This window comes from Pristis pectinata, chromosome 12, assembly GCF_009764475.1.
Source record: "Pristis pectinata isolate sPriPec2 chromosome 12, sPriPec2.1.pri, whole genome shotgun sequence".
NCBI classification, from domain to species: Eukaryota; Metazoa; Chordata; class Chondrichthyes; order Rhinopristiformes; family Pristidae; genus Pristis; species Pristis pectinata.
In genome coordinates this window covers 34,662,709-34,690,347 of record NC_067416.1, presented here as the reverse complement: position 1 = coordinate 34,690,347, position 27,639 = coordinate 34,662,709, and the positions used below count along the sequence as shown (strand labels likewise).

At 40.9% G+C, this 27,639-nt stretch overlaps 1 protein-coding gene across 1 annotated transcript in view; it reads right to left on the bottom strand.

The window, feature by feature from the left end:
- The window catches only part of prkg1b (protein kinase cGMP-dependent 1b), a 556,354-nt gene extending 529,011 nt beyond the window's left edge, over positions 1-27,343 (bottom strand). Inside the window, exon 1 of the mRNA XM_052027531.1 lies at positions 26,824-27,343. Coding sequence (XP_051883491.1) covers positions 26,824-27,134 — 311 coding nt within the window. The 5' untranslated portion in view covers positions 27,135-27,343. The remainder of the gene's footprint in view (positions 1-26,823) is intronic.
- Positions 27,344-27,639: the final 296 nt, after the last annotated feature.

Sequence of the window (27,639 nt, the reverse complement as noted above, 5' to 3'; positions counted from 1 at the left end):
AGTTGCTGATTGTGCATGTTCAGAGGCTGAACTCCAAGTCATCTTCAACTCATCTGCTGAAATATATGAGAGGATGGGCCATACAATAAGGATCTGCAAGACAAAGGTGCTGTATCAAATCTGACCCAGCTGTACAACATTGCCCTCTGGACCGCTTACCTCTTCTTGGGAGCCACTTTTCAATGAATGATGAAACTCACTATTACCTTCAGTGTACTGGCATAATCTAAGTCATCTGAGAAAAAGATTATTTAAAGATTGCTATCTCAAACCCAGCACAAAACACCTTGTCCATCTGGCAGCAGTGATCCCTGTGCTCTTGTGCACTTCAGAGTCATGGACTACCTACAGCAAAGCACTGGAGAGATAACACCAATGCTATCTCCATAAAATCCACTGGAAGGATAAACAAACCAACTTCAGTGTCCTCCCCAAGGCTACCTGGCCCACCACTGAGGCCCTAGTTACACTCACTTGGCTCTGATGAGCTGGCAACAATGTTTGCATGCTTGATACCAGACTCCTCAAGCAAACAGTCTTGGTCATGTCCAGGGATCACCAGGTGACAGAGGAAATAATTCAAGGATGTTCTCAAAGCCTCCTTGAAAATATGTAATGTCCTGACCAACTTGTGGGAATTCCCAGCCCATGACCATTCAAAAAGGAGAGTAAGCATACATAGAGGAAGGAGCACACCACCTGACACACTAACCACTCCCCAGAGTATTCACCTCCAGCCCTGCCAGCCACCTCATACCAAAACTAGGGCAGAATCTGCAGGAACAACATTGGCTTCATCAGCCAACTCAGAGTGTACAGAATTGGTGTGGAAGCGAGGGACTGTCCAAGATATATTAAAAAAATACCTGCTAAATATTACTTTTAGTATTTCCTGACCATCAAACAGTTCACAAACAACTCATTGAGAGCTTTAACTGCTGGTGTGTCTGGGGGCAGGTCCTCTCACCAGTTTCCAATGCCATTTTGGGACAGGAGTTATCCACCTGCCCCCAGTGAAGGCTCAGTATGCTGGGCCTCTTCCGACAGCTGGGAGCCACTCTGCCAGAGGAAGAATGCACCCAGGACCATGATGGAAAACCAAGGGCAGGCAACCAGCAAGCTCGAGCAGATCATTTGTCAGAGGAAGATCCAGCCTAATGTCACTTCTTCAATGCAGCACCTCGTCCAACGGTGCAGCACTCCCTTGCTGCTAAAATGGAGTGTTAGCTCAGGCATTCTGCTGTTATCAGTTTACAGGTTTCTCTCCAATAGTCCAACTTATTTCTTTGGCATCAAGTAGGTGAAAGAGTGTACTCCATCTCTCTGGCACTTAAGTCCACTTACAAATGTAACAACTGGTGATCTGATTGGCCCATAATTCTTTTTCCACAACAACATTTTTGTCAGGAGTGAATCTTGAGAAACAAACCAAATGCCTTAACATTTCCAAACTATAGTGAGCCAAATTAGTTGCAATTTTTAAAAGGATTTTAACGTAGATGTGCAACAAATGATCTGAAACTTGCTGCAGCTTTCAGATATCTGTCTTCTCCAATAGCAATTTATAAAACAGCAGTATTGCAATGCCATCTGAAGGTTTTCATCATAGATTGCGCAGAGTAACATCTGGCTGAAATTGCTTAATGCAATCCAAAAATTGTTAATCTGAACCATCAACTGCTAATCACCATTCAATTATGTGTAACAGTCCTGCTGCTAATCACATTAAGGAGAGTTGTGGCCCAGCGCTGACTCAATAACATTCAACAATCATAGTATTATCTTGCATAGCCAAACCACTTCGGGAAAGCAGACATTTCGATCCCAGATACCAGGACCAGCCCCTGAGGCACTCATCAATTGAAGGACCATTAGCCAAAATATTTCTACTGGCTTGTTTTCTCAACCAATGACATTGTATAAAGTGCTCCCAAAATACTGAGAAAAATAGAAAAGTAAAAGAAAACCAAAAGAAAGGCTTGAACATGTTTAATGATCTCAACACAACCAAAAATACTTTAGAGCTTTATTTTGAACTGTAGTCATTGTTGTAAGGTAGGAACAGCAGCAGTCAGTTTGCACACAGCAAACTCCCACAGGTCACAACATAACGATGACCTGATAATCCAGTTGAGTAATGCTGGTTAAGGGATAAATATTGGCCATCAAGGAGAACTGCTTTTGTTTGGATTATTGCTGTGGAAGCTTTTATGCCATCTGAAAGAGAAGACATCCACAAAACTAGACTGAGAATCTAAGTTTTTGAGGCACGGAGTTACATAGCATGGGAACAGGCCCTTCACCCCACCAAGTCCACATCAATTGTCAAGCACCCATTTACATTAATCCTACACTAATCCCATTTATTTTATTCTCCTCACATTCTCAGCAACTTCCCCCAGATTCTCCCACTAACCTACACACAAGGGGCAATATACAATGGCCAATACACCAAACCAGCATCATCTTTGGGATGTGGAAGAAAACCAGAATCCTCACTGGACGAAGCCCACACGATCACAGACAGCACCCAGAGTCAGGATTGAACCCAGGTCACCTGAGTTGTTTCTGTGCACAGATTTCTGGGACATGTTCCACATTTTCCTGATTCAGGGAGAACAACACATTGAAGTCTGATATCTGACATTATTCATGGTTTTACCAAGAGATTCTACATGACTGACCCACTTATGAAGACAAGGTGGATGGGTGGGGTGGGGGGGGGGTGGTGGTGGGAGAAGAATGAAATGACTGAAGAAAATACAGAGAAAGGAAAATCGAGGGGTTTCTGAAAGAAATTGGCAAAAAAAGGGATAAAAAATGAAAAACAAAGGAATGATTTGGAATAATGGATTTATTTGGATCTTGTAGCTGAACACATTAAGGGTGATTTCCTGCTTCTGAAGTATGCTTAATGCATGACTAAACATCGAAATTCAGAGGTTGTTGTCTGTGATTCCTTGCTCGTCCACAGGCAGTGCTATTTTACAAAATTCTCCAACATAATCTTTGGAATCAGTAATTATCGAGAACTTGAACTATTTTTGACGTTAAAACAATTCTTAAAATATTACATTCACAGGATATTAAGCAAGCCACAATTACTACTTAACAACCTCTTTAATCCTAAAAAAAACTAATTTTGTGAATTATTTCAAAATTCTGTATTTAAAAGTAGTAAAAATACTTTGTATTATTCAATATTATTAATTAATATTAATTGAACTAATAATTAGTATTATTAATGTAGCATAATATAATAATTGTTGTTATGTGAATAATATATTATTATTATTCACATAACCATTCGAATTCCAAAGGATATGTGGTTCCTATGTTGTAAACTTTCAGTTATCATTATCAAAACAATCATAAATGAGAGCATGCTCGAGTGGCTTTCTGTAATCACGGAGGTATAACCATAGTTATTTTGATAATGGTTCATAGACGTCGTGCCCAAAAGTAAGTACCATCACAAGAAATGTCCTTTATATCAGTATGTCACAATGGTATAAGAAAGCTTCTGCAACTCATTCTCCATGATCCAAAATTTTTGTTTTGTCATTATCTGGTAAAAGTTGTACTATAACGGACCAAATAAAGGACCAGTAGTTGATATCAAATAACAGTCCTGCCCCAGGTAGGCTGTGAACTGTTTGCAGAGCAAAGCTCGAGTTTATCTTCTGGTGGACATCAAGAAGGAAAAAAGATTTGACCCACCTGATGTCCTCAACACAAGATCTGAGCCACCTTCAGGCCAGGGTCCAGCTGCCAGGATTCACTGGCAACTTGCCAGTTGGTGGTAGGGGAATTGGAATTGGCTGTTGGAGGGGTGAGTTGCAGTTGGAAGCTTGATCTGTTGGTCGGTGAAAGAAGGGTTGAGGCAATCACAAAGGGAAGGAAAAGGCAGAAGACACAAACAGGTCAGCACTTAGCTGAAAAATATCTTAGCCACAAGGTGCATTCACACTTTTTTCCAGGTCCATAAGAAACAATATTTTATTGAAAGCCTTGTGTATCCTAATTCTCCAACAGTTGTTCCTGTGATGGTCACTGGACCGTGGCTGTCAAAATTATAATGGAGTCTAGGTGAATCACAGGACCCTGCAGCACAACAAACACAGACTCCAGTCTGAAACAGATTGGCCTCTGTAAGCCCCAACAAAAACACTGGAATATCATATGAATAGCCATACATACTAATGTGGATATCTAGTCATCTAACCCTGTTTCTGTAGGCAGAGGCAGTGAAAATTGCTGCCAGGTCTTTGTGCCCTATTATTATAATGTACGTTATTGGGGACCTATCTCAGAATCTCCCACTAAGAATGTTACTTCCCATGTTAATCATTACTGATAGTGCCAACCAGTGGTGGTTTTGTGTTGTTGACTCAGTTGCAGAGGAAGCTAGGTTTAGGAAATCTAGACTTTCCTCATATAGTATTGTTACAGTCAGCACACAGAGACTATCAGATTGGTTAGCTTTCAAAGTAAATCCTGTAAGTAAAAGTCAGAACTTTTGATAGTAAGCTGTGTGCTTTAATATTTTAATTAGTTCAGAGACTCCAAGAAATTAATCTGTTGACAAGGAAGCTCAGTCAAGAAACTGTTTGTATATCGAGTGTGAATCATTTGTTAAGTGTAAACTTTTTTATAATCCTTCCAATGACTATTTATTTTTTTTCTTTCATTCACTCTGGGGACAAATAGGATAAAAATAGGCTTTTGTCATACATCTTGACATAGTGAAAGCTGAGTAATGATCTACGATACTCCACAGAGGCATTACCTCATTGTCACCAGTGTCGTTACAGTCACTGCTGCTTCCTAATGCCCCAGACTTTTGGTGCTCTTGCTGGTTCTTTGTAGCATCCACTGGTGTTTTGCTACTGTCACTGATGCTTTGACACTTTCACTGGTGTAATGCTGTTGCTGCTTTTACTTTCCAATGCTGCATATATTATTAGCAGAATTCCAAACATAGATTAATTCAGTATAATTTAGCAACTGTTGATGTGAGAGAGAGAGAGCAAAAGAGAGAGAGACAGACAGAGAGAGAGACAGACAGACAGACAGACAGAGACAGAGAGAGACAGAGAGAGAGAGAGAGACAGAGAGAGAGAGAGAGAGACAGACAGAGAGAGAGAGAGAGAGAGAGAGAGAGAGAGAGAGACAGAGAGAGAGAGAGATATGCAATCCTACATTCTATTCCACTACATGCTACTCAGTTTTCCCCAATGCCATTCTGTTATGTAAATTACTGCTGACACTTGCCATAAGCCGAGCGTACACCACAGGGACTGAAACACGTGGCTCCACTGTTTATGTAAATATGGTCAATGTCGAACAATTACTACCAATTGGAATTAATTTCTTGCCGGAACATATTTGGGATCCTGATCATATTTCATGTATTTCAGTTGGAAAAACATCACTTAATCAGGACTGAACCTAGATTGCTGGAGCTGTGAGGCAGCAGCTCTGTTTGCTGTGCCACCTGTTGTGGATTTATTTAGAAGCAATATATAAAAGCATAAAGATATGAACAAATATTTGCTGGCACCTGGATGAGAGAAATGGGATTATTCCCTTTTCAGAAATCTTCCATTTTACTGAATCTTAGAATCTAGTATCCAATGTAATAGTGGCCTTCTCCACCGCATGAGAGAGAATTTTTATTTGGATTAACATAGCGTCATTCACAACCTTAGGACATTACAAAATCTTCACAGCCAAAGTGATACCTTTACGTCCAACTACTACTGTAAGTTAAGAAACACTGCAACCAAGCTGAGCACAGCAAGTTCCCACAAACAGCAATGACTGGATCATTTGCTTTAGGACTTGGTTATCAGGAATCTTCAAGAACTCCTCTGCAGTCTGTGAACAGTGGCCTGGAATCTTTTGGCTAGAAATTGGATTCCACTGATTCTTGATGTGTGAAATGTGTATTGCATTTAGCCCTATCACAACTGTGGGATCTGCTAAAAGTCACAAAATTGATGAAATTTACCTTTAAAAAATTCTTAGGGCATACTAACGTGCACAAGTTCCAATGGCATCTATCTGCATTTTCCACAGCTGCCATGTCATTATGCTGGTGATCATGGGAAGCAGGTATGCAACTTAAAGTACACTCATTATAGCAGCCAGTGTAAGAAAGGGAAGTATGAGGGAAAGAGGATCTGTGTCTACACTGTGTCTGTTTGCAGGGCTTCCCCCAACCTCACCACGGTCATGCTGCTCACACATTCATTTACATCCCCTAAGTGGACCCCAGCTACTGTGAGGCTGCATCAAGCAACGGTCACAGCAAAGATCGCTGCAGTGACAAGCTGTATTAAAGACTCAGGCAAAAAAATAAGCAATCTCCTATGCCTGCACTGCAGAGATCAGTAGGCACAATCAGACAGCAAAACATCAGTGTTCTGATATCATGAATTGTGCTCAGAAGTGCCCGATCCAATTTCCAGGTGTGAGAGATCTCTACCAGGAAGGGGCACAAATTATTTTAAACATATTTTATGCATTAAAAAATGGGGAGAAAAGAATCCAATATCTGGGAATTTTACTGGCAATTAGCAAATAGATGGGACAGAGATTTAACAGCCCATCCACAAGAAGATTGATAATGCAGCAATCACTCAATGGTCCACAGACATACCAGTCTGAAGATGGCGTTCAAGTCTCTGGAGTGGGGATTGAGACCTCAGCCTTCCTATTCAGACGAAAAAGTGTTGTCAAGTGTTACATACTCAAATTTAAATATTCTTAACTAGGTACTGCACGTAGAAAGGGTAACCTTTCTGTACTGATGCACACTTCTGGGTTTTTCTCCATCAGAACTCAAGTTCAGCTGACAGGCTGTCATTTTAATCTGATGTAACTTTGATACAAATCCAATTTGCTTAAGCAATTAAGCAAGCAGAAATGCTCGCAACCCTTGCACCTCACTGGGCAAAAAAATATTGGTTTATATTTATTTTCCTCTCCATCACAACAGCTGGCTGGTCTTGACATTTGACAATAATCAGAAATTGCATTTTGATTTGACTAAAGGCTGCATTTATTAGCATCTTAACATTCCATCCCCAATATCAAAAAAAATTCACTTTACCACCCAATTCATAGCTAGCGTGGTACTCACTGACAGATGAAATGCCTCTCCATTTTGTGCTTAGTGGGGAAAAGACATTATCCAATTCAGACTCCATCTAGTTGAGATTATACAATATTATGGATAACATTACAAATTCAGGGATGGCTCAGAACATTCTCATGTTCATCCCCATAAGAATCTCTGAGGTGAGGAAATTCTATATCTAATTAGCTTAAAATATAGTCAGCACACAGAAACATCTGCATATACATCTTGTAGGAAATATGTCAGATGTGGGAGCTTAGAATGGAATGCTACAACATTTTATAGAATAGCAATTATTTTTAATAAAAATGAAACCATTGGTAAGATAACAAAGTATAATAGCCGTACCAGCATATAAATAAAAAATGCATTACAACCAAAGTAAGTGAGAGGGGTCTAGTCTTTTTAATCAAACTGCATTATGCAATCCAGATGTTGATTTTAATGCTGAGGATAGGAAAAAACATGGGAATTGGGATACATACATAGGATTCAATAAGGCCTGATTCACCATAAAAATCTGATCAACTTTGAACAGCGAGGCACTTAAGTATCCAACTAAAACCAACATAGATTGTCTTAATCACAAATTTTTAGTATATAAGTTTGCATTAATAAGTCTATAACGACTGACATTCAATGGTTACAAATCCTTTGTATTTGAGGATTAAGGTGCCTATCCCCTTGAAAACGAACACTAATACCTCCTAGGAATGGATAGTCATGTTTTCACACATGTACTAGTTGAGCTTTTGGTAAAAGCAGGCTGAATAAACACTTGGTGAGGTGAGTCTTGCTACAAATCAATAAGGTAATTTATTTTACAGCAAAGTAAAGTGAAGCACAGAAAAGCAATCATGGTAGGGCATTGGTAATGCAATCCAGGCAAACAGCCTTTTTTTTGCAATAATACGAATTAAAAACAAATCGCTTTGACTTAAACAAATGCTTCCTAATTTGTCATCAGCATTTCTGATCACTTTTTTCTTTTTTGTTTAGAAAACTGGTCACAAAAAATATAAAGGAAATACTTAATACTTTGTTTTGATGAAAGCTCGTGGCTTTTTCAGCAACCCTGATTGTACCACAGTGTCCAATAGCTGTAGTACCACCCTTTATATCGAAGGTACCTCCAAAGTCCAACAAACAGTGAATACAGAATTATATTAATTAAGTGATATGATCATGTATTCTTAAGGATGTTATTAAAAAAAATCACTGTTGGTAAACAGCTTTCTGTTACATGGACAGGTGATAAGAAAATCCCTTATGATCAAATCAATCACAAAATCCATCCCTTGCTCCAACTTCTAAGATTGTCAAAAAGAAAGACCAGCACCCTGAAATTAAACTAATGGGTTTGTCACCTTCTTGATGTGGAGAGTCCAAGGAGGTGACAAACCCATTGGTTTAACTTCCAGAATAAATGTGTTTCTTCCTACATATTTTAATCCCCAATTTATCAAAAATTTATTCTTGCATTTTCTTGAAGGCCCATGAAGATTCATATCACCTCACCCAATTTTTTTTTAAATCATCCCTCATCTCCTGTATGATCTATTTTGACTATCAATTCTGGAACTCTGTTCCACAGGTGGATCGTTTTCCAGGAAATGTAATGCAAAGCTGCCAGGCACCCAGCTCAGTTGTATTTGCTCAATGTATATGGAACCTAACCCAAACATACTACTTACTTGTCAATAGCTTCAGAAAGTTATCAGAACCAGATCGATCAGACTGTACGGCTACATACCTCTAACAAAATAAAACCCTAAGCATAGCTCAAGTGATCTTAAGCCTGGGTACTACGGCCAAAATGATCTTCCTCGTATAGGGACAAAATGAAGTTTTGTGAAAATGTTACATAGCCTTATTATTGCCTTTCTTTTGATACAGATTAATATATTCAATATGATTCATAACAATATTTATTCCAGCTACATTCTCTCAGACACAGCACTTCACTTTAAAGGGAGTGATGGTCACTCTTAAGTCATTCTCCCTTCCAGTTATCTTAAGCCCACAGAAATACATGGATTGTTTTTGAATCGGTATTCTATGTGACCGTGAGCATAACCACAATTATTTGTACGGAAGCCAGTTTGTCAGAAATCTTGGGCTAACTTCAACTCTTTCCATTTGTAGCCTATTTTTACTCCTCTAAATTCCTCCCTCTACAACACATCTGACAATGCAACAAGTGTAGTCAGAACTCTCCAAACGGTGAATGAAAGAAAGCAAAAAGGAATCTGGCATCAAACTTGGGACATTCCACTTGTGACTGGATTCCATCAGGAAGCCAGTCCACCAGAGCCATGACGTTTATCTTTCTTTTGCTGATTTGTCATTTCACCCTTTATTGAACCCAAATTTTATGCACAGTTCTTCACAAGGTATTTACTCAAAAGCTTTTGGAAACCCAAATGGGTTATATTTTCTCACACTCTCTCAGCTGATGAGTAACAGTTATTTCAACTGAAATCTTGCAATGAAACATTGTCCTAAACTCCCAGTTGCAAACAATTGGGCAGAGTCCCACTACTGGGACTCTGCCCAATATGTTATGGGCACATCCCTCCACACCACTGGTAGTACCTACAGGAGGCGCTGCCTCAAGAAGGCAATATTTATCATCAAAGATCACCACCATCCGGGCTATGCCATCTTTTCGCAGCTACCATCGGGCAGGAGGTACAGAAGCCTGAAGTTCCAGACCTCGAGGTTCAAGAATAGCCACTACCCTTCACTACAGTTTAGCAACACTATGATCACTTTGATTACTTTGCACTAACAAGGACTTTTTTTTCCTGTCCTAATTGTGTTCTTTCTTATAAAAATTGTGTATAATTTATGCTTCATTTACGTTTTTCTTGTGAATGCTGCTTATATGATGCTATGTGCCTGTGATGTTACTGCAAGTAAGTTTTTCATTGCACCTCTGCATACATGTACTTGTGCATATGACAATAAACTGACAAATAACAGTTCAGAGCTAGGTGGGTAAGGAAGGCGTTTCTTTGTGAAGGAGAGGAAGGCAATACATTGAAGTGGGACTTGAGAAGTAAGATATTTAAGTCCAACGTTATCACAACCCTGCAATTCTTACATTCAGAATCAATGGAATGGTTATAACATAGAAGGAAATCATATGGCCTGTAGAGTCCATGCCATTTCTATGTAAGAGAAATCCAGCTAATCCCAATCCCTTGCACCCTCCCCGTAGCATTGAAAAATCTTTACTTTTGTATACTTATCCTGCTCCCTTTTGAATGCTATAATTTAATCTCCTTCTATTGCTAACTCTGGCAGAGAACTCCATGCCCAAGCCACCGACTGTGTAAAAATACTTTTCCTCTCTGGATGTTTTGCTAATTACCTTTATTCTATGTCCACTAGCTCTTGACCCCTCTGTCAATCGGAATAGAACACATTTCTGGAACCTGCTTGAAAATTCCCCCTCCCCTTATCTACTTGGTAACCTACAATACAAAGTCAGTAGAGTACTAGCTCCTCTATTGTTCTAGCCACATAAATTATGTCTTTGCCCATTTAACTACAAATTCCTTATCAATGCTATATTAGTTTGTTTAATCAGTGCTACAATACCCTGTTTTTTTTATTTTTCCAGGTAGGATTATTAAGTTTGAGATCACTTTTAATCACCATATCATCTCTTCATGCACCAATTTATGCCTGCAACTTACCAACCATAGTTGACATATCTCATAGAATCGTACAGCACGGAAACAGGTCCTTCAGCCCACCGAGTCAATGCCAACCACCAAGCACCCATTTACACTAATCTCATTTTATTCTCCCCATTTTCCCATCAATTCCCCCCAGACTCTACCACTCACGTACACTCCACAGTCAAGTTACAGTGAGCAATTAACGTACCAAGTGGCTTGTCTTTAAGATGTGGCAAGAAACCGGAGCACCAGGGGAAACCCACGTGGTCACAGGGAGAACATGCAAACTCCAGACCACAGCACTGGTGGTGAGGATCAAACCTGGGTCACTGCAGCTGTGCCACAGTGTCGGCCCTGCTGAGTCCCTGGATTTACTCACCTATATTCCAAACCCATCTCCAATGACCTCACTCTACCCTCGTGTTAGTGGATTCTGAAAATCATAAAACTGCAGATGTGTAAATCTGAAATAAAAAGGAAAAACGCTAGAAACACTCAGCAAGTCCAACAGATACTGCCTGACCCGCATAGTGCTTCCAGCATTTTCTGCTGTTTGATTCTCCCAATCCCATTGTGCACCGTTTTCTTACTTTCTCCAATCTAACATTTTATGCTGGTGTCTGAACCCCTTAAAAATTAATTTGAGCTCTCCCCACAGCTTATTAACTTGTCTTGATCAATCAGGTCCCAGATGCCATGATTTTCCTCGCTGGAAGGTTGTCCCCTCACGCTTTCAGCAATTTTGTGGGCAAATATTTTTGAGCTAAGCAGTGAAGAGACAAGCCTAACTAACCAGAGATGCCCCTCTGCAATCTCACCCAGTGTTTACACTGGCACATATAAAGGGTAACTGCTTTCCAGAACTGCAGTTCACAGGAAAGGTTCTGCTCTCTGCTCAGCCTGACAGGATATCTACTACATCTACATCCTACCTCTGTAAATGTTAAGAACCCTAAGGCCAGCACTCCTTACAGTCTCTGTCCCTCTGGACACAAGAGCAGGAGTCTGCACAGCTGTGGCTGTGTTATCTGAGATCTTGTTTTAAACAACTAATATTGTTTGCACATGGAAATCACCAGCCTCAAGTGAAAGGTTATTGTTGGTACATACTGAGCTATAGATTTTAACCACTGAATTAAAGCATTCTTTAGTGGCCTTGCACTCTGATCAGTTGCATCCAGGGTAACCAATTGTAGGCAATAAAATAAAACAGACAACGATTGAAGTAACAACAGAAAATGCTGGCAATGCTCAGCAGGTCAGGCAGCGTCTGTAGAGCTGCATCTGCAGCTACAACTTAAAAATTGTTTATTTTCTCATTCTTCCTAGTTCTGATGAAAGGTCATGACCTGCAATGTTAACTGCTTCTCTTTCCACAGATGCTGCCTGAACTGTTGAGTACTTCAAGCATTTTCTGTTTTTATTTCAGATTTTCAGCATCTGCATTTTTTTTGCTGTTAGAACAATGAGCAATGTAGACAAAGCACAGGCAAATAATAGTGTATGTGGAGATTTGTGAACATCTGTGAATATTTTCCTAGAGATTTTATATAGATGTTCAAAATGTTGCATGTCTTTGATAGGATAATAAAGGGAAACTGCACCGACTGAAGGAGAAGCAATGAAGGGAATTGTCAAAAGCAACAAGTTGTTATAGTCTGAAATGAACTACCTGTAAGTGTGGACACAGATTCAATAAATCTTTGAAATTGGATATATGCTTGAAAAGGAAAAATTTGCACACTACTCAGAAAGAGCGGAGAATCCTCAAATTAAACAACACTTTTAAAGAGCGAGTATGTGTGACTGACTGAATGGATTCTTTGCAACAATATTTATAATAATGCCTTTAACTTAGTAAAATGCATCAAGCAGCTTCAAGGAAGTATCCTCAAACGGGATCTGACACTGAGCCTCTTAAACAAGTATTAGGACAAATGAGCCAAAGCTTTGGCCAAAGAAGTAGCTTTTAAGCAGGGAGAAGTAAAGAGGGAGCCTGGAGCCTTGTCAGCTGAAGCTGTGGCCACTAAAGGTAGAGCAAATAAAACTGGAGATGTGCAACAGGGCAGATATGAAGGAAGGCAGACATCTCATAGGGATGGGTGGCTGAATAAAATTGCAGAGAAAGGGTGGAGTGAGGTCAGAGAGAGATTTGAAAATGAGAATTTTAAAATCTATATATTGTTTATCTCAAGACTGTGAGTTTGGAGGAGATGGGGTGAAAAGTATTTGGTACAAGTTAGCATTGTGCTTGAAGAGCTCACATTTAATGAAGAAAGGAGGACAATCAGGAGTGCATTCGAATCGCCCAGCTTTAGACATAACAAGGCATTAAATGTTGATTTCAATAGCAAATGAGCTGAGGCAGGGGCAGACCTTTGTGTTGTTATGGAGGTGAAAATAGGACATCTGTCTCTGCTGTAAGACTCTAATCTAGGTTGAATGTATCTCCTTGATTCAGCATTCTACTGACCTTTTCCAAAAAGTGGCTCATTTATCCAAAGTAATAACTTTTTTTAAGCCCATGTTGGATATTGTGCCCTCATCATCAATCCTATGTGTATTCGATCAACACTTATAACAACTGCAGATTTGGTTCCCCACCGGTAAAGGTTAGACTCACTGATCTTTGGTTTTGAAGGACTGTCTTTAATCATTGTTCAAAACAAATATGGGCACCACATGTGCTGCTACAACCCCAAGTGAGCTGTTGAAAATATTCAGCAGGATTTCATACCATTAATTTTCTGGACACATACATTATATCTGATCCTGTTGCTTTTTTGACATTGATCCCTTAGTTAGTACCATTTCTCTCAAGCTCAAAATACAATTTATCTGAGCTTCACCCTTGTCAAAGTTAAAGCAAAATATAACCAATCCATCCTTGTTCTTGCATTGCATTTCAAATCTCACTCAGCCATCCAACCATGTTCTACTTTATCCCCATTTGAGCTAACAGAAGGGAAAAAAATTGACTGATGCATTTCTTGATCTCCCTATTAACTTGCCCTGTCCTCCTTTGATGGCACTATTTTTCCCCCGATGCCAGTACTGTTTAAAAGGATATTACTTCATGTATAACTCTTTAAAATAATACTTTTTCAGCTTTGTTGACAAATTTGCTCCTCTTGCTGCTTATGTATTATTTTTCTCATTCTTTTCTTAGTTAAGAATACATTAGGCTTCATTTTCTTTCAGGATCTTTTTAAGCAATCTTTATTTCATATATTACAGTACATGTACCCAGCCACTAAAGCCCATAGCATGTCTCTTCTCGTTACTTTAAGCAAATCACTATTAAATGTGACGCTGGCAGATTATAACCCTAAAATATCCTCCAACTGGATACTTAAGTTTAATGCAGTGGTCTGAGTCCACAAGAGCTACTTCCTCATATTTGGGTAACTTGTTAGTTCTAATCTGAAGTATAACCTCCTGTAGCAACAGCCTTCTTAAAGTTAAGATTCACCACATGGTGCATAAAGAAACTATCATCAATAAGAGTCAGATATTTCTTCTCTTGTGCCTGCCTGTAATTTATCCAGTTTACAACTAGGTAATTGAAATTCCCCATCAATACTCCCTTCCCTTCACTGACTACCTTATTGATTTAAGTGCACAGCTGCACATCTTCTTTCCCCATTAGGTTGGGGTCCACCAGAGTTGAAAACAGCCCTCTGGGTGCAGTATCTCTAATGAACTCCTGTTGGAGCTTGAGTAAATTCGTGCTTGCAAGATAATGTATTTACAACATCTGGTACCAATGTATGCGTGTGCAGCATAAGATGGCTTCTAGTAATAGAAGTACTCTGAAGGCCAGTAGTGGGATCCCTTTTTCCTATATTCACATCAGTTATCTACAATCTTCTTTTCCTTTTAGTTCCTTGGACTGAGTTGACAGGTTTGAATCCTAGCATTGCAAACCACAATAGAACTTAATCCTTGGTAGTAAATTCCAATAGCCCCCATGGATTATAACATATTAGTAGTCAATGTTTATGCCTTCATATTCATACAATCTTTTTTTCAAATTTAACATCTTTTAGTCCACTGAAGCAGAGATAGGCACCAAACTCTGGCAGAGTTTATAAATATGTTCCCAAACTTTACAAACCTTGTTAAATCACCTAGTTCAGGGACTTTCTTGTTGAACTGTACCATCTGGATATTTCTTTTATTGGTTTTGCTGTTTCAGTTGAATTTTATATCAGCATATTTCTGATTGCACACCAGTGCCAAATTTCCTTAAAAGGGTATGAACCACAGCAGTTTCAGTCTAGTGCAGGAAAACAAAAGTACTTTCCAAACAAGCTTATTAACCCTTTGCTAGCTAGTGGGTAGGGCTTCTTATCTAGTTGTTAATAAGCAGAAAAATTAAAATCTCTTGTATTATTTGTGTAATAATAAGTTGCTGGACCAATTTAGGTTTAAGAAATCAAACACAGAGAATATTCCTATATCAAGAAACATCATGGATAAAACTAATGCTGCTTACAATTGTTTTAAATCATTTTATTTGTAAATCGAGTTGTAAATAAATAAATGAGGAGATAATTTCATCAGCTTAATAAGAATGCAGAGCTTCCTACAAGATAAATACATGAAAGAGAAATAAATGGTTATATTGATAGGGTTAGCATGAGCCTTATTACTAGAATTTGCCAGTTTCTGTGCTTGACAGTCCAAGATCCTGCTGTTATAAAAGTTAGCTCATGACACCCGTTTCTAAAGTTGGGTATCAACTCGTGCTGCTGGTTGAAGGTGCCTCACTGTGAACTATATGCAGTGAAACGATGAAGCAATGTACGTGATCAGCTATGGTTGCTAAGATACCAAAAATCATTCCATGAATTGTTGAAAAGCGTTCACTATATCTGCCCTTAATGATATTCAAACAAACATTTCAGGTACTAACATTTACATTTTTGAAATGCATCGCTTCCTCTTGTGAAAAACATCTCCTGACAAATTATCTGCAGTATTTCTAGAAGCCTTTCTCAATGACACATCAGATAATGCACAGCCTGTGAGGTTAAGACCTAGTAATTCCACATTGCTGTGTAAACACACGAGTGGATAAACTCAACAGCCACAAAATTGGCCCCAGAGATTATGACGGGTGATTAACCCACATCTATTGATTGCAATGCCTGGCAGTGTGTGAACATCATGTTGCCTATATATTTCAATAATTTTGATATCCAGTCAATGCTAGTCGCACTGTTCAACAGCTGGACACATCCACAAAGAACCAATGGCATGAGTGGCTAGATCTTGTTAAAGCTAGCCTGCATCTCATAAAGCTGACACACATTGTGGCTGCAAAAGGTTCTGAGAGTTGTTTGACAAGCAATATGACTTGGGAAGCATTTAACCTTAGAGAGGGAGCATGCTCCAAGGTTATAGGACACTTCATGGTAGGCCATGGTGTAACACAGAAGTAATGTTCTTTATCTCTACAGAGGGGAAGGCCTGAAGGCCGGTCACATGCCCCGAAGGCAGTAAGGTCAGATAGCTGGAGAAGTCAATGCCAGGGGTCATCCCAGATGACTTAAGCGCAGTGTTACACAATGATCAGTGATTTCATATCCATGCTAAAGGTCAGCGAATGTATATTCAAATGCCCTGTCCTACCACTGCAGTACTGGCCTCACATACAGCTCAAATGGTACACTATGGTCACTCATAATCTCTGTCATGAATCACACCCAACATTCTTCTGCTCTACCATATCCTCACACAATACTAATAGTCTCGCAGCTAACACACAATGGCAGTAATATAACCATGCCAGCCCCAGCACCCAGGTTCCACGACACTCATTAACACAAAATGGGAACTAAATGGAAGAGATAGGTGTGCCCCTGCTTCTATCTCTGATGGCAGAAGGGTGATGGACATTATTAGGACTGCCATTGCTGAGTCTGTGGTCACTGTAGGGCTAAATCTGTCAAAGACACCTCCTGCCACCACCTACCCAATTCCTTCTGACTTCTAACCTTCAGAGAGTACAATCAGGCACCTCTTACCTGGTCATTCACTGTTTCATACATGTTCCTTTCTCATTTCGGATACAGATCACAAACTGGCCGGTATGATGAAAATACACTGCCATTCAATATTATGCTTACAAATGCGAGCTGAAATACTGACATTGCATATATACAGAATAGCATAGAGGTGGGATGTCCATGTGCTGAGACACCAGGCATGAGAGGCCGGCAGCAAGGGCAAAGGCCACAAAGTTACATGCCTCCTCAGCAGAAGGTGAGCTCATACATTGGTTCCATTACAGAGAACTTAAATGAAGTCTTTGATGGGATAGAGGACAGGAGAATGCTGATGGGAAAGCACGTGAAAATTTCAGGTGTACTGGGAAGCCTGCATGAAACCTTTTCAACATCTCAGAGCACGGAGGGATCCAACACAAACTCTGGTAAATTATATTAATTGGTATGGAGGTTCCCAAACTTTTGTTTTACCGTGTTTCAGTTCAGAGAGCTTTGTTTATCTGACTTCCCTTCTTTTTTTACACTCTAACTATAAACACTGAACAGTTGTTACAGTTACACCCACCCTCTTCTAAATTTACCAAGTCCACCACTCCACCCAATTTAAAAAAACTGGGAATTGCTGTTAATTACATTTGATTACAGTTTGCCGACTGCAGAGCTTTTCTTGGCATCATTTTGAAATGCACATCTTTATGAGTAACAGCATATATGTAGCTAATGACTTGTCTCAGGTTTTCAGTTCATCACCATTGGTTATCTGTGTTGAACACAGGAGTAGCGAATGATTGCCCAAAGGCGTAAGCTGGAAGCTGCAACATGGTGTATTTTTGGAACACAAAACTTGAAAAGCCATTGGTGATTGCAGAAAATGAAAGAAACCAAGTTTAGATCCGCAGGATATAATTTCTTTCCAATGTCCTCAAAGTTAAAAACAATGGAAGATGACTGTTACATGGAGGTGAAATATTGCTTTACCACGGTGAAAATAAAATAAACATTGCCTTGGTGCTGTTGCTTCTTGAACAAAGTTAATTTAGAATTCAGCATTTTCTGAGATCAAAGCAGATTTTTTTTGGATAAATTACTACCTTGACCTTCAAACAAAATCTAAACAAAAGGATATCCTACCATATGCTTCTGGAACCTAGTGTGAATTTGAAAGATTTTAGATTTGTCATCGAGTCATACAGCAGGGAAGCAGGCCCTTCGGCCCAACCTGTCCATGCCAACCAAGATGCCCATCTAAGCTAGTCCCATTTGCCCATATCCCTCTAAACCTTTCCCATCAATGTACCTGTCCAAATGCCTTTTAAATGCTGTTATCATACCTGCCTCAACCACTTCCTCTGCCAGCTCGTTCCATATACGTACCACCCTCTGCATGAAAAAGCTGCCCCTCTGGTTCCTTTCCCCTTAAACCTTTGCCCTCTCGTTCTTGATTCACCAACCCTGGGAAAAACATTATTCAACAGAAGAGTATACCATGGGCTTTAACAAAGGTTGAAATTAGGAACCCCTGGATCAGAAGTATTACTCAAATTACTGGAATGTACTATGCTGCATCATATGAACCTGGTGTGAAGTGTGGTCCATATCTCAAAAAAACAAAAATCTATTGGATCAAATGTTTGCTGTCTTAAAAGAAAATCCAAGGAAAATAGTAATTCACTTCAGCTTTTTTTCAACAAAATGAGGACTTCCGCTGCTAGGCAAAGAATAGGAAATTCAATGGTCACCAGCTTTTGCAGTGTTCAAAAGACCAATGACCAGACAGAATGGTGACAAAAGCAAATACAGTAAATCTAGTTGCATCCAACAGAAGGAAAAAATTGTGTCAGGAATAATGAGTAAATGAATTCCAAGTAAGCTACAGGAAGTATCAGGGGATGTCTAGGACAGATAAGTCCTCGGGGCCTGACGGGATATTCCCCAGGCTGCTTCGTGAGGCTAGGGAGGAGATTGCTGAACTGTTGGCTAGGATCTTTGAGTCCTGGCTGTCCACGGGGATAGTACCGGAGGATTGGAGGGTGGCGAATGTTGTCCCCTTATTCAAAAAAGGTAGTAGGGATAGTCCAGGGAATTACAGACCAGTGAGCCTTACGTCAGTGGTGGGTAACCTGCTAGAAAGAACTCTAAGAGATAGGATCTATGATCATTTAGAGAATCATGGACTGATTAGGGACAGCCAGCATGGATTTGTGAAGGGAAGCTCTTGCCTCACAAGCCTGATAGGGTTCTTTGAGGAGGTGACCAGGAAAATTGATTAGGGAAGTGCAGTAAATGTGGCCTACATGGATTTTAGTAAGGCGTTTGACAAGGTTCCGCACGGTAGGCTTCTTCAGAAGGTCAGAGGCCAAGGGATCCAGGGAGGCTTGGCCATGTGGATTCAGAATTGGCTTGCCTGTAGAAGGCAGAGGGTTGTGGTGGAGGGAGTGCATTCGGATTGGAGGGCTGTGACTAGTGGTGTCCCAAAAGGATTGGTTCTGGGACCTCTACTTTTTGTGATATTTATTAATGACTTGGATGAGGTGGTGGAAGTGTGGGTTAGCAAGTTTGCAGATGACACAAAGATCGGTGGTGTTGTGGATAGTGTGGAGGGCTGTCGAAGCTTACAGAAGGATATTGATAGAATGCAGAGCTGGGCTGACAAGTGGCAGATGGAGTTCAATCCAGAGAAGTGTGAGTGGTACACTTTGGAAGGACAAACTCCAAGGTGGAATACAAGGTAAATGGCAGGATTCTGGGCAGTGTAGAGGAGCAGAGGGATCTGGGGGTTTATATCCACAGATCATTGAAAGTTGCCACACAGGTGGATAGGGTAGTTAAGAAAGCTTATGGGGTGTTAGCTTTCATAAATCATGGGATTGAGTTTAAGAGCTGCGAAGTAATGATGCAGCTTTACAAAACTCTGGTTAGACCACACTTAGAGTACTGTGTCCAGTTCTGGTCGCCTCATTATAGGAAGAATGTGGAGGCGTTGGAGAGGGTGCAGAGGAGATTTACCAGGATGCGCCTGGATTAGAGAGTATGAATTATGAGAAGAGACTAAAGGAGCTAGGGCTTTACTCATTGGAGAGGAGGAGACATCATAGAGGTATACAAGATATTAAGAGGAATAGATAGAGTGGACAGCCAGCGCCTCTTTCCCAGGGCACCAATGCTCAATACAAGAGGGCGTGGCTTTAAGGTAATGGGGGGGGAAGTTCAAGGGAGACGTCAGAGGGAGGTTTTTCACCCAGAGAGTGGTTGGTACATGGAATGCGCTGCCTGGGCTGGTGGTAGAGGCTGATACGTTGGTCAAGTTCAAGAGATTGTTAGATAAGCATATGGAGGACTTTAAGGTAGAGGGATATGTGGGAGGAAGGGGTTAGATGGTCTTGGGAGTGGTTTGAGAGTCGGCACAGCATGGTGGGCCAAAGGGCCTGTGTTGTGCTGTATTGTTCTATGTTTTAGACGTAGCCCTAAGCATCATCTTGAGATTAGTGCCAGGGAATAAAAAATGCAAAGTCTTTGAAATGATGCAGGAAGATGGTGATTCTGATGCAGAGGGTGTAAATAATGAAAAGGCATCAGATTATTCTGGTCATGGGTATAAACCAGAGATATTTAGGTACAGCTTCCTTTCAGTATGCAGTATTAAATAGTCCACACACTTCAAGTATAAGCAATGTTGATTAGTTAAATGTTACCTTGTTACCTTCGACATGTTATGGGACTGGAGTTGGCAATATGTTGGGGTCCCTCAAAGATAATGGGAATAAGCTATTTTAAAAGTCCAGATAGAGTTTTTAGGGAGATACCTATCCTTTTGGGTAAATCTTCCATTTAAAAAAGCAACAATAAAACTTGGCATTAATCACAATAAGGCAATTTTTGGGGAAGTTTGTTGTTTTTGAGTTCATTTAGACAAGGATGTTACAATATCCCATTAATAAAACTGGATGCAAGGTATGGTTTCAGATGATGAGGATGAACAAAAGAAAGCAATGTCTTAAAGTTACAGACTGTTTAAAAGTACTAATAAAAGATGAAACTGCATTTGATGAAAGTAACATGAGGGCAATATATTAGTGAAAATTGTTCAATCGATAAGAGCTACAGAAGGATACCCCACATGCTGCTGTAAGTGTTCATGGCACACAACTTCAACAACAAAATACTAACAAGATTAGTATTTCTACACTAATATATAGTAAAGAGCATTCTAAATTCTATTACAAAATAAAGATAAAGATGGACTTGACACACCACCGAAGTTTTTGAGAGGTAATGGATTTGAATTTGCTAAAGAAGTTCACAGATATCTAAGTGAATGTCAATATAGTTCTTATGAGAGCCCTAAAAGCAAGAGTCTTTATGAAAGGAACCATACTGTGATTTATCTGGTAGACAAAATTGTTGGCTGATTGACAGGATTGTACACTGTCAATTGCCCTGGCAGCTCACATGATGAATCATCTTCAGACATGTGGAGAATATAGTCCTCACCAATTAATCTATGGGCATAATTCCAAATTAGCTTCTGTTCTGTGTGATAATCCATTTACTCAAAGATACTACAATTCATACCAGATTTATTCAAGTGTTTAAACACATCCCATGCTGCAAGGCGGAATTTTAGTAAAGAAAATCCACAGAGCGCTGAGACAATGAGGCAATCTGATATATAGTTCAATTCATATGACTGGATATCTTATAAAAGAGGGTCATTGGGAGAAAAGGGGCATCAGTAAGGTATCAGGATGTGATATCAAGACAGTACTTGCCAAGCATGGCAATTAAAATGTTGCAGTTCAATCCTCGTGATTAACTGAGATCAATTATGCAATCTCCACCACCGAGCAGTTAGCAGAAGTACAGGATGTACCTGATATCTCAAATACTCATATGCTTCTTTTCCCCTCATGTAATAATTCAAGGGCTACAACGAAAATGAATATTACAGTGCCAACAAATCCATAGGTCAATCGCCCAAAGTAAGTGCATGGGCAACATATGGTCCAGAAGGAACCAATGATTAATCAAGGCATTAAATTTGAGATGTGCAGAATTTTGGCTGATGTTAAACAAGTAGCAAGGCAGAATGGGGCCAGAGTCAAAAGAACGACTGCGAATTCCACAATACACTGAATGCAAAGTGAACACTTCACATCAGAAAGTGGCCATTAAACCAAAGCAAGAAAGTCTGAGAATGAAAGACAAAGATTTCACAGTGGTTGCTGTGGGCATAAAGTGGGGAAAAAAGGCCAAAGGTTGATTAGGTCAAACGATAGAACAAAAAATCATAAGAGAATTTGAAACAAAGGGCCACATGACCACATGTCAACCAACAGTATCACATTAAAGGATTTGTATTGCAAAAGCCTTTTCAGGTGGGATGTATTAATGTTAAAGCGAGCCTGGTAGCGATAGGATTTGAAGAGAAATTGGTTGAGTCAGATTTTAGAGTGGCATCTCCCACTGCTGTAAATCTATCTGAAACCACCAAAGATACTGCAGATGCCAAAATAAAATTAGGCAAATTTAATAAATATTTCAGTGGCTTGAATGATGCTTCCAGGGTGTGGCATTTCTTGATGAAATCTGTTTTGATGAAATCAAATCCTGCAAAAGGTCTAGTAAAAGAAAACTTTCAGGCATGTTCATGATACATGTCCTGGATTTCTTTTGAGGTGGAACTGCAAAATTTGTGAAATTATATAGATAGAAATTAATGTTGGGAGTTAACCCTGTGGAGTTGTTCAATATGTTGCTTTAGATAACATAGCAAGAGTCCTATATAATTTTAAATCAATCATGTTTAGGGATTTGGTTAATTATACTAAATTACCACATCTTAGAAATAGTGACCTCCCTAAAAATGCACTTTAAACCGGTGCCATGCAGTGGGGGATAGAGAGGGGCTGTTGTGTCCACAATCACCAAACTTCGATGTCCTATTGCACACAAAGCCCAAGACACTGTACACGATAGAAAATGCCTAATGTGACCAAAGTCACACAATGACCTTTCCTCAGCACTTTTCCTCTTCTTTTATATACTTTATTTCCCCCTCTACATTTCATTAGTATGGCCAAAGCACACAACTATGTCTGTGCTACACATGAGGGGAATGTGGCCTAAAGCACCCAATGTAAATATAGTCCATAAATCACAGGAGAGTCCATATCCAGCGATTGGGATGTTGAGTTACTCATGAAGCACTTGGTTTGAGAATCAGTCACTTCCCACCTTTTGTATTATTGTTCAAAAATCCATGTATACTCATCCCACTTCCAGACAGCTTCAGTGACACTATGTGATTCCTGGATTTCTTCATTATCTCATCTCATTCCAGATCACAGAGGTCACTGTGGAAGCAAATTGAGCAGCAAACTGGGGAAAATGTGACTGAGTGGCTGGGAGAGAGTGTGGGAAAGGATCACAGAATGGGGGATGACTCCATGGTGGGAAAATTGAAGACAGGATAAAGCAGTGGAACAAATCAGAGATAGAGCATGGTCATCTTTGGAAACAACTTGGTGGTTGGGTTGGGGGGGTGGGGGGAAGTTTAGGGTTGTGACAATTTGGTGGTGGGGGCAGGAGGTTTGGGCTGGTGACTGAGGTTTGGAGGTGATCAGAGTATGGATGGGTGGAAGATGATCAGGGTTCAGGGGGGTGGCTTGAGGGCAGCCAGGGTGGGGAGACCTCAGGACATTGACAGCAAGATAAGGAACTATGGTCTATGAAACCATAAGGTCTATGATAAGGTCTATGAAAATGTAAAGGATCACCTACATGGAAGAAGAGCAATGCCAAAGACACTCCAGCAGTGACCTGGAGAAGGGAAGGACTCCTTTAATTAATTCCACAGCAGGCATCAACATTCCAGTTAAGACCTACTGCAGTGGTTGACTTCAGATTGACTTTTTGCAACTCCACACCATTTACTGAATAGCCTTCTATTAACGAAGAACCAAAGAAGCCCGATCTACCTACTTGAAGAGTGAGGGAGTTCTTATGTTCTGTTCCAAATGCCAAATTCCAAACTCAGTCAGTAGTGCCCTCAAAGATTAATTGGGCAATCATCTCACAATAATTCAACAATATACTTCCCAATGCAGTATAAATGAAGGTTATATATTTCTTTGTTTATCAGCACAAATTATAAACTTCCCAGTGATCCTATTTCACAATATTACCATTGAAGTTAGTGATTCTGTTTTCTGATATTTACATTATTTTATCAATTGTATCCATTACAAAGGAGGGTAATTGTTGTTTTTTAAATAATGACACTAGAGAAATCTAGTTCATCCTGTGGAGATTTGGAGAAAGCCACACCAGCTCACACAAACTCAACTTGGAACAATCCCAGCCCATTAGTCGCAAGCAATTATCTTGACAGGTACAAACTGAAACAATTTTTTTCCACTACAACAAGAATTATACAAAGTGTATTGGGGACAAAGGTTGAAAAGCCTCCAAGACTGCACTGGAATCTCCAGAGATTAAGATGGATTGCTTTGACACAGCTGGAAATGACCCAGGGTCATTCACATTTCTTTGGTTTATTAGTTATATACAAAAATGTGGTAATAGTAGGGGTATTTGATTTGATTAAGGCAGTTCTTCATTTCTGGCTGGGTCTACTCCCTATCAAATAATACCCTCATCAGACTGACTGCAGTGGTTCAGAAAAACACCTCACCAAGGACAAATAGAGGTGGGTAATAGATGCCAGCCTTGCTAGCAACATCTTACATCCAGTAAATGACAGAAAACCATCACTAGTTGAAATTTAACTATAAGAACCCTTTAGGAAAGCTGAAGGTCAACAGTCAATATGCCTCGGCTCTGCAACTGGTTGGTACTGGTGAGAATTAACCTTCCTCAAGACAGATGAATGATGAGCTCTGGAGGATGAAGCCCCAACCAAACCAAAGGCTGACCAAAAAGACCACAAGAATTAAAATGAGGAGGGCAGATTCCAGGGTTTATCATCAAGCTGAAGCCAATTCTGGCTCCTCACACTGATTTGCAGACTGAGGGATTATGGCAGGGGTGATGCACAGATACCTAAAGAATGTAGCAGAGGTTGAAGAGGTGGAAATGGTTGTAGCACACAGCCATTCATGGGAGAGAATGCGACTCGAGCAGGGCAGTCCATTGTTTGTTTCACAATTATAGCTTTTATCTTTTGGTTATACTGTATCTCTTTTAGAAGATTGTTTACTTGTTACCCTGTTAAATTTTCACTTCAAATCATCAGCCCATCACCCCCAGCAAAAAAGCCAATCTAAACCAGGCGCTTCTGCTAATAAACATTCAATTGTGGCTGTCAAGCATTTTACCCAGACGTGCCAATATCTGTACAGTGCAGACATTACTTAGGGATGGCTGCAGAGAACCTTCCAAACCTTTCTAAAGCAAATCTACTAATAAATTGCTCAGTCTTGAGTGAATGCCAGCCTGTTCCATTTCCCTTCTATTTGTGTCACTTGGACTCCAGACACTGTCAATGGAGGTTGCTGCGTGCAATATGTCATAGTGGGGTTTGGATTGAAGGAACTAGCTCACTGTCACTGGAGGAAAAACTGCTACCAAAACAAAACCTTCGCTGGTGGTGTTTGGTTTCTTGTCAACCACAGCCACACACTTGTTAACTCACTCACTCACACACATCACTCTCACTCAAAAGTTACTCACATCAAAATACTCAACACACTCAGTCACAGAGTCTCTTACTCCCAGTTACGCCATATCACTCACTCTCTCTCAATAGATCCTCACACACTGGAATAACTGCTCTTTTCCAGTGAATCTTCACCCACTCTGTGACTCACAATGGATCCTCACACGCACACAGTTACCCGATCTCTCAGAATGGATCCTTACACTCACAGTGGATCATCCATTCTTTTTCAGTAGATCTCCATTATCACTCCGGATTATCTGATCACTCATTTACAATGGGTCTTCACATTCACACTAGATTATCTGCTTGCTCACCTGCAGTAGGTCTGCATGCACTCCCACTGGATCACCCAAAGTCTTCGTGGATCTTCACTCACACCGGATTACCACTCTCACATTCACAATGGACTACCCACATTCTTAAATGGATCCAGGCACTGGATTACCCACCAACACTCTTATAGTGGATTCTCACACTGGATTACACCCACATTCTTAAAGTGGATCTTCACCCTGTATTACCCTACACTTTCACTCACAGTGGATTGTCACACTGGATCACCCACCCACATTCTTACAGTGGATCATCACACTAGATTACCCACCTGTACTCTTACAGTGGATCATCCCACCCACGCTCTAATAGTGGATCCCTGCTCTCAGTCACAGTGAATCCTCACACTCACACTGGACGATCCTCACCCTCTCTCACACTTCCTTACTCCTGGTTACTCACACGGGATTACTAGCCCACTCCCATTCGCCCATTAGCACCTAGTCATTCCCAGCTCTTCGGTCACTCTCACTGAATCGTCGCACTCACTTGTTCCAACTGCTGAGAGCTCTCATCACCTCTCACTCACGGCGAGATGTACCCGTATATCCAAACATGCACCCACACCTTCCACCATCGTTACTGTGTGCTGTGCAATTTCCCTTGCCTAGTTCCGTCCCTGGCATCCCTTTGCTTTCACTGCCCTGACATTTCACTCTTAAGATTCACCCAACGACGATTTAATAAACGAGCAGGGACTCGAATACGCCTGGGCTCGGTGTCCGCCTTACCTCCACGCTGAGAGAATCGATCGGTATGCAAGACAAGTTTTTCACTGTACCTCGGTACGAGTGACAATAATAAACCAATACTCAGCGCTCTGGGTTAACGCGGCAAGAGTAACGATTATACAAACATTACTGTCTGCTGAGAGAGGTACATTAACCCTGGAGTGACCGGACAGCAGCTGCCCCGTGACAGAAGGGGTGCGACCAGAAAGGTATTTTTTTTTTGTTTGCTTACTGTGGAGTTTTCTGGTGGGAGGGCAGAGTAACGTGGCTGAGGTCCTGGATGTCGAACGCGGTGGGCTCGGCCGAGATGGCCTGCCGTTTGGTCCGGTGCTGTTCCTGCAGGCAGCTCGGGGCTTGGTTCGGGGCTTGCTTGCTGGCGGGTTTGATGACAGACCGGTACTTGTCCAGCTCGTTCTGCAACCTCTGAATGAGGTCGTCCTTCTGATCCAGCTCCAGTTCCAGCTCGTCGATCAGGGCATCCCGCTGCCTCAGCTCCTCTATCTTCTCCTGCAAGGCGTACTGCAGATCCCGCAGCGTGCCCATGGTAATCCCGGGAGCGAGCCGCCCAACTTCCCAAAGTCTCCCCTGACTTTTGGGCAAACTTTACGGGGAGGGGAAGGGGACGGGGCGCTGAGGGAATCTGCCCAACTCCGGGGCGTGTCCGAACGCTCCCTTCTTATTGGCGCGAATACAGAGAGGATAAAAACGAGATACGCTGAGACAAAACTTTCGCCGAGAAGCCGACCGGGGAGTGCTTGTTGCGCCGATCGTCCTCCGGAAATCCTTTGACTGAAGCCCAGACCCGTTACCACTCCGCGCTCTCTCTGCCTTACGTCAAAGCGAAGTGCAAACAGCAAGCGTGGCGCCTACAGGTCCCCGCAGTGCCGTGCAAGCCAACTTTTGCACCTTCCTCTACAGCCTCTGCGCTTACCTGCGATCGAATTAACGCTTCCACCTTTTCTGTTAAATGGCTGCAATGGTTTTTTTGGTGGCCAAATGCACGTTGCTTTACACGCAGCCTGCAGAGAAACGCTCCTGTCGAGTCTGT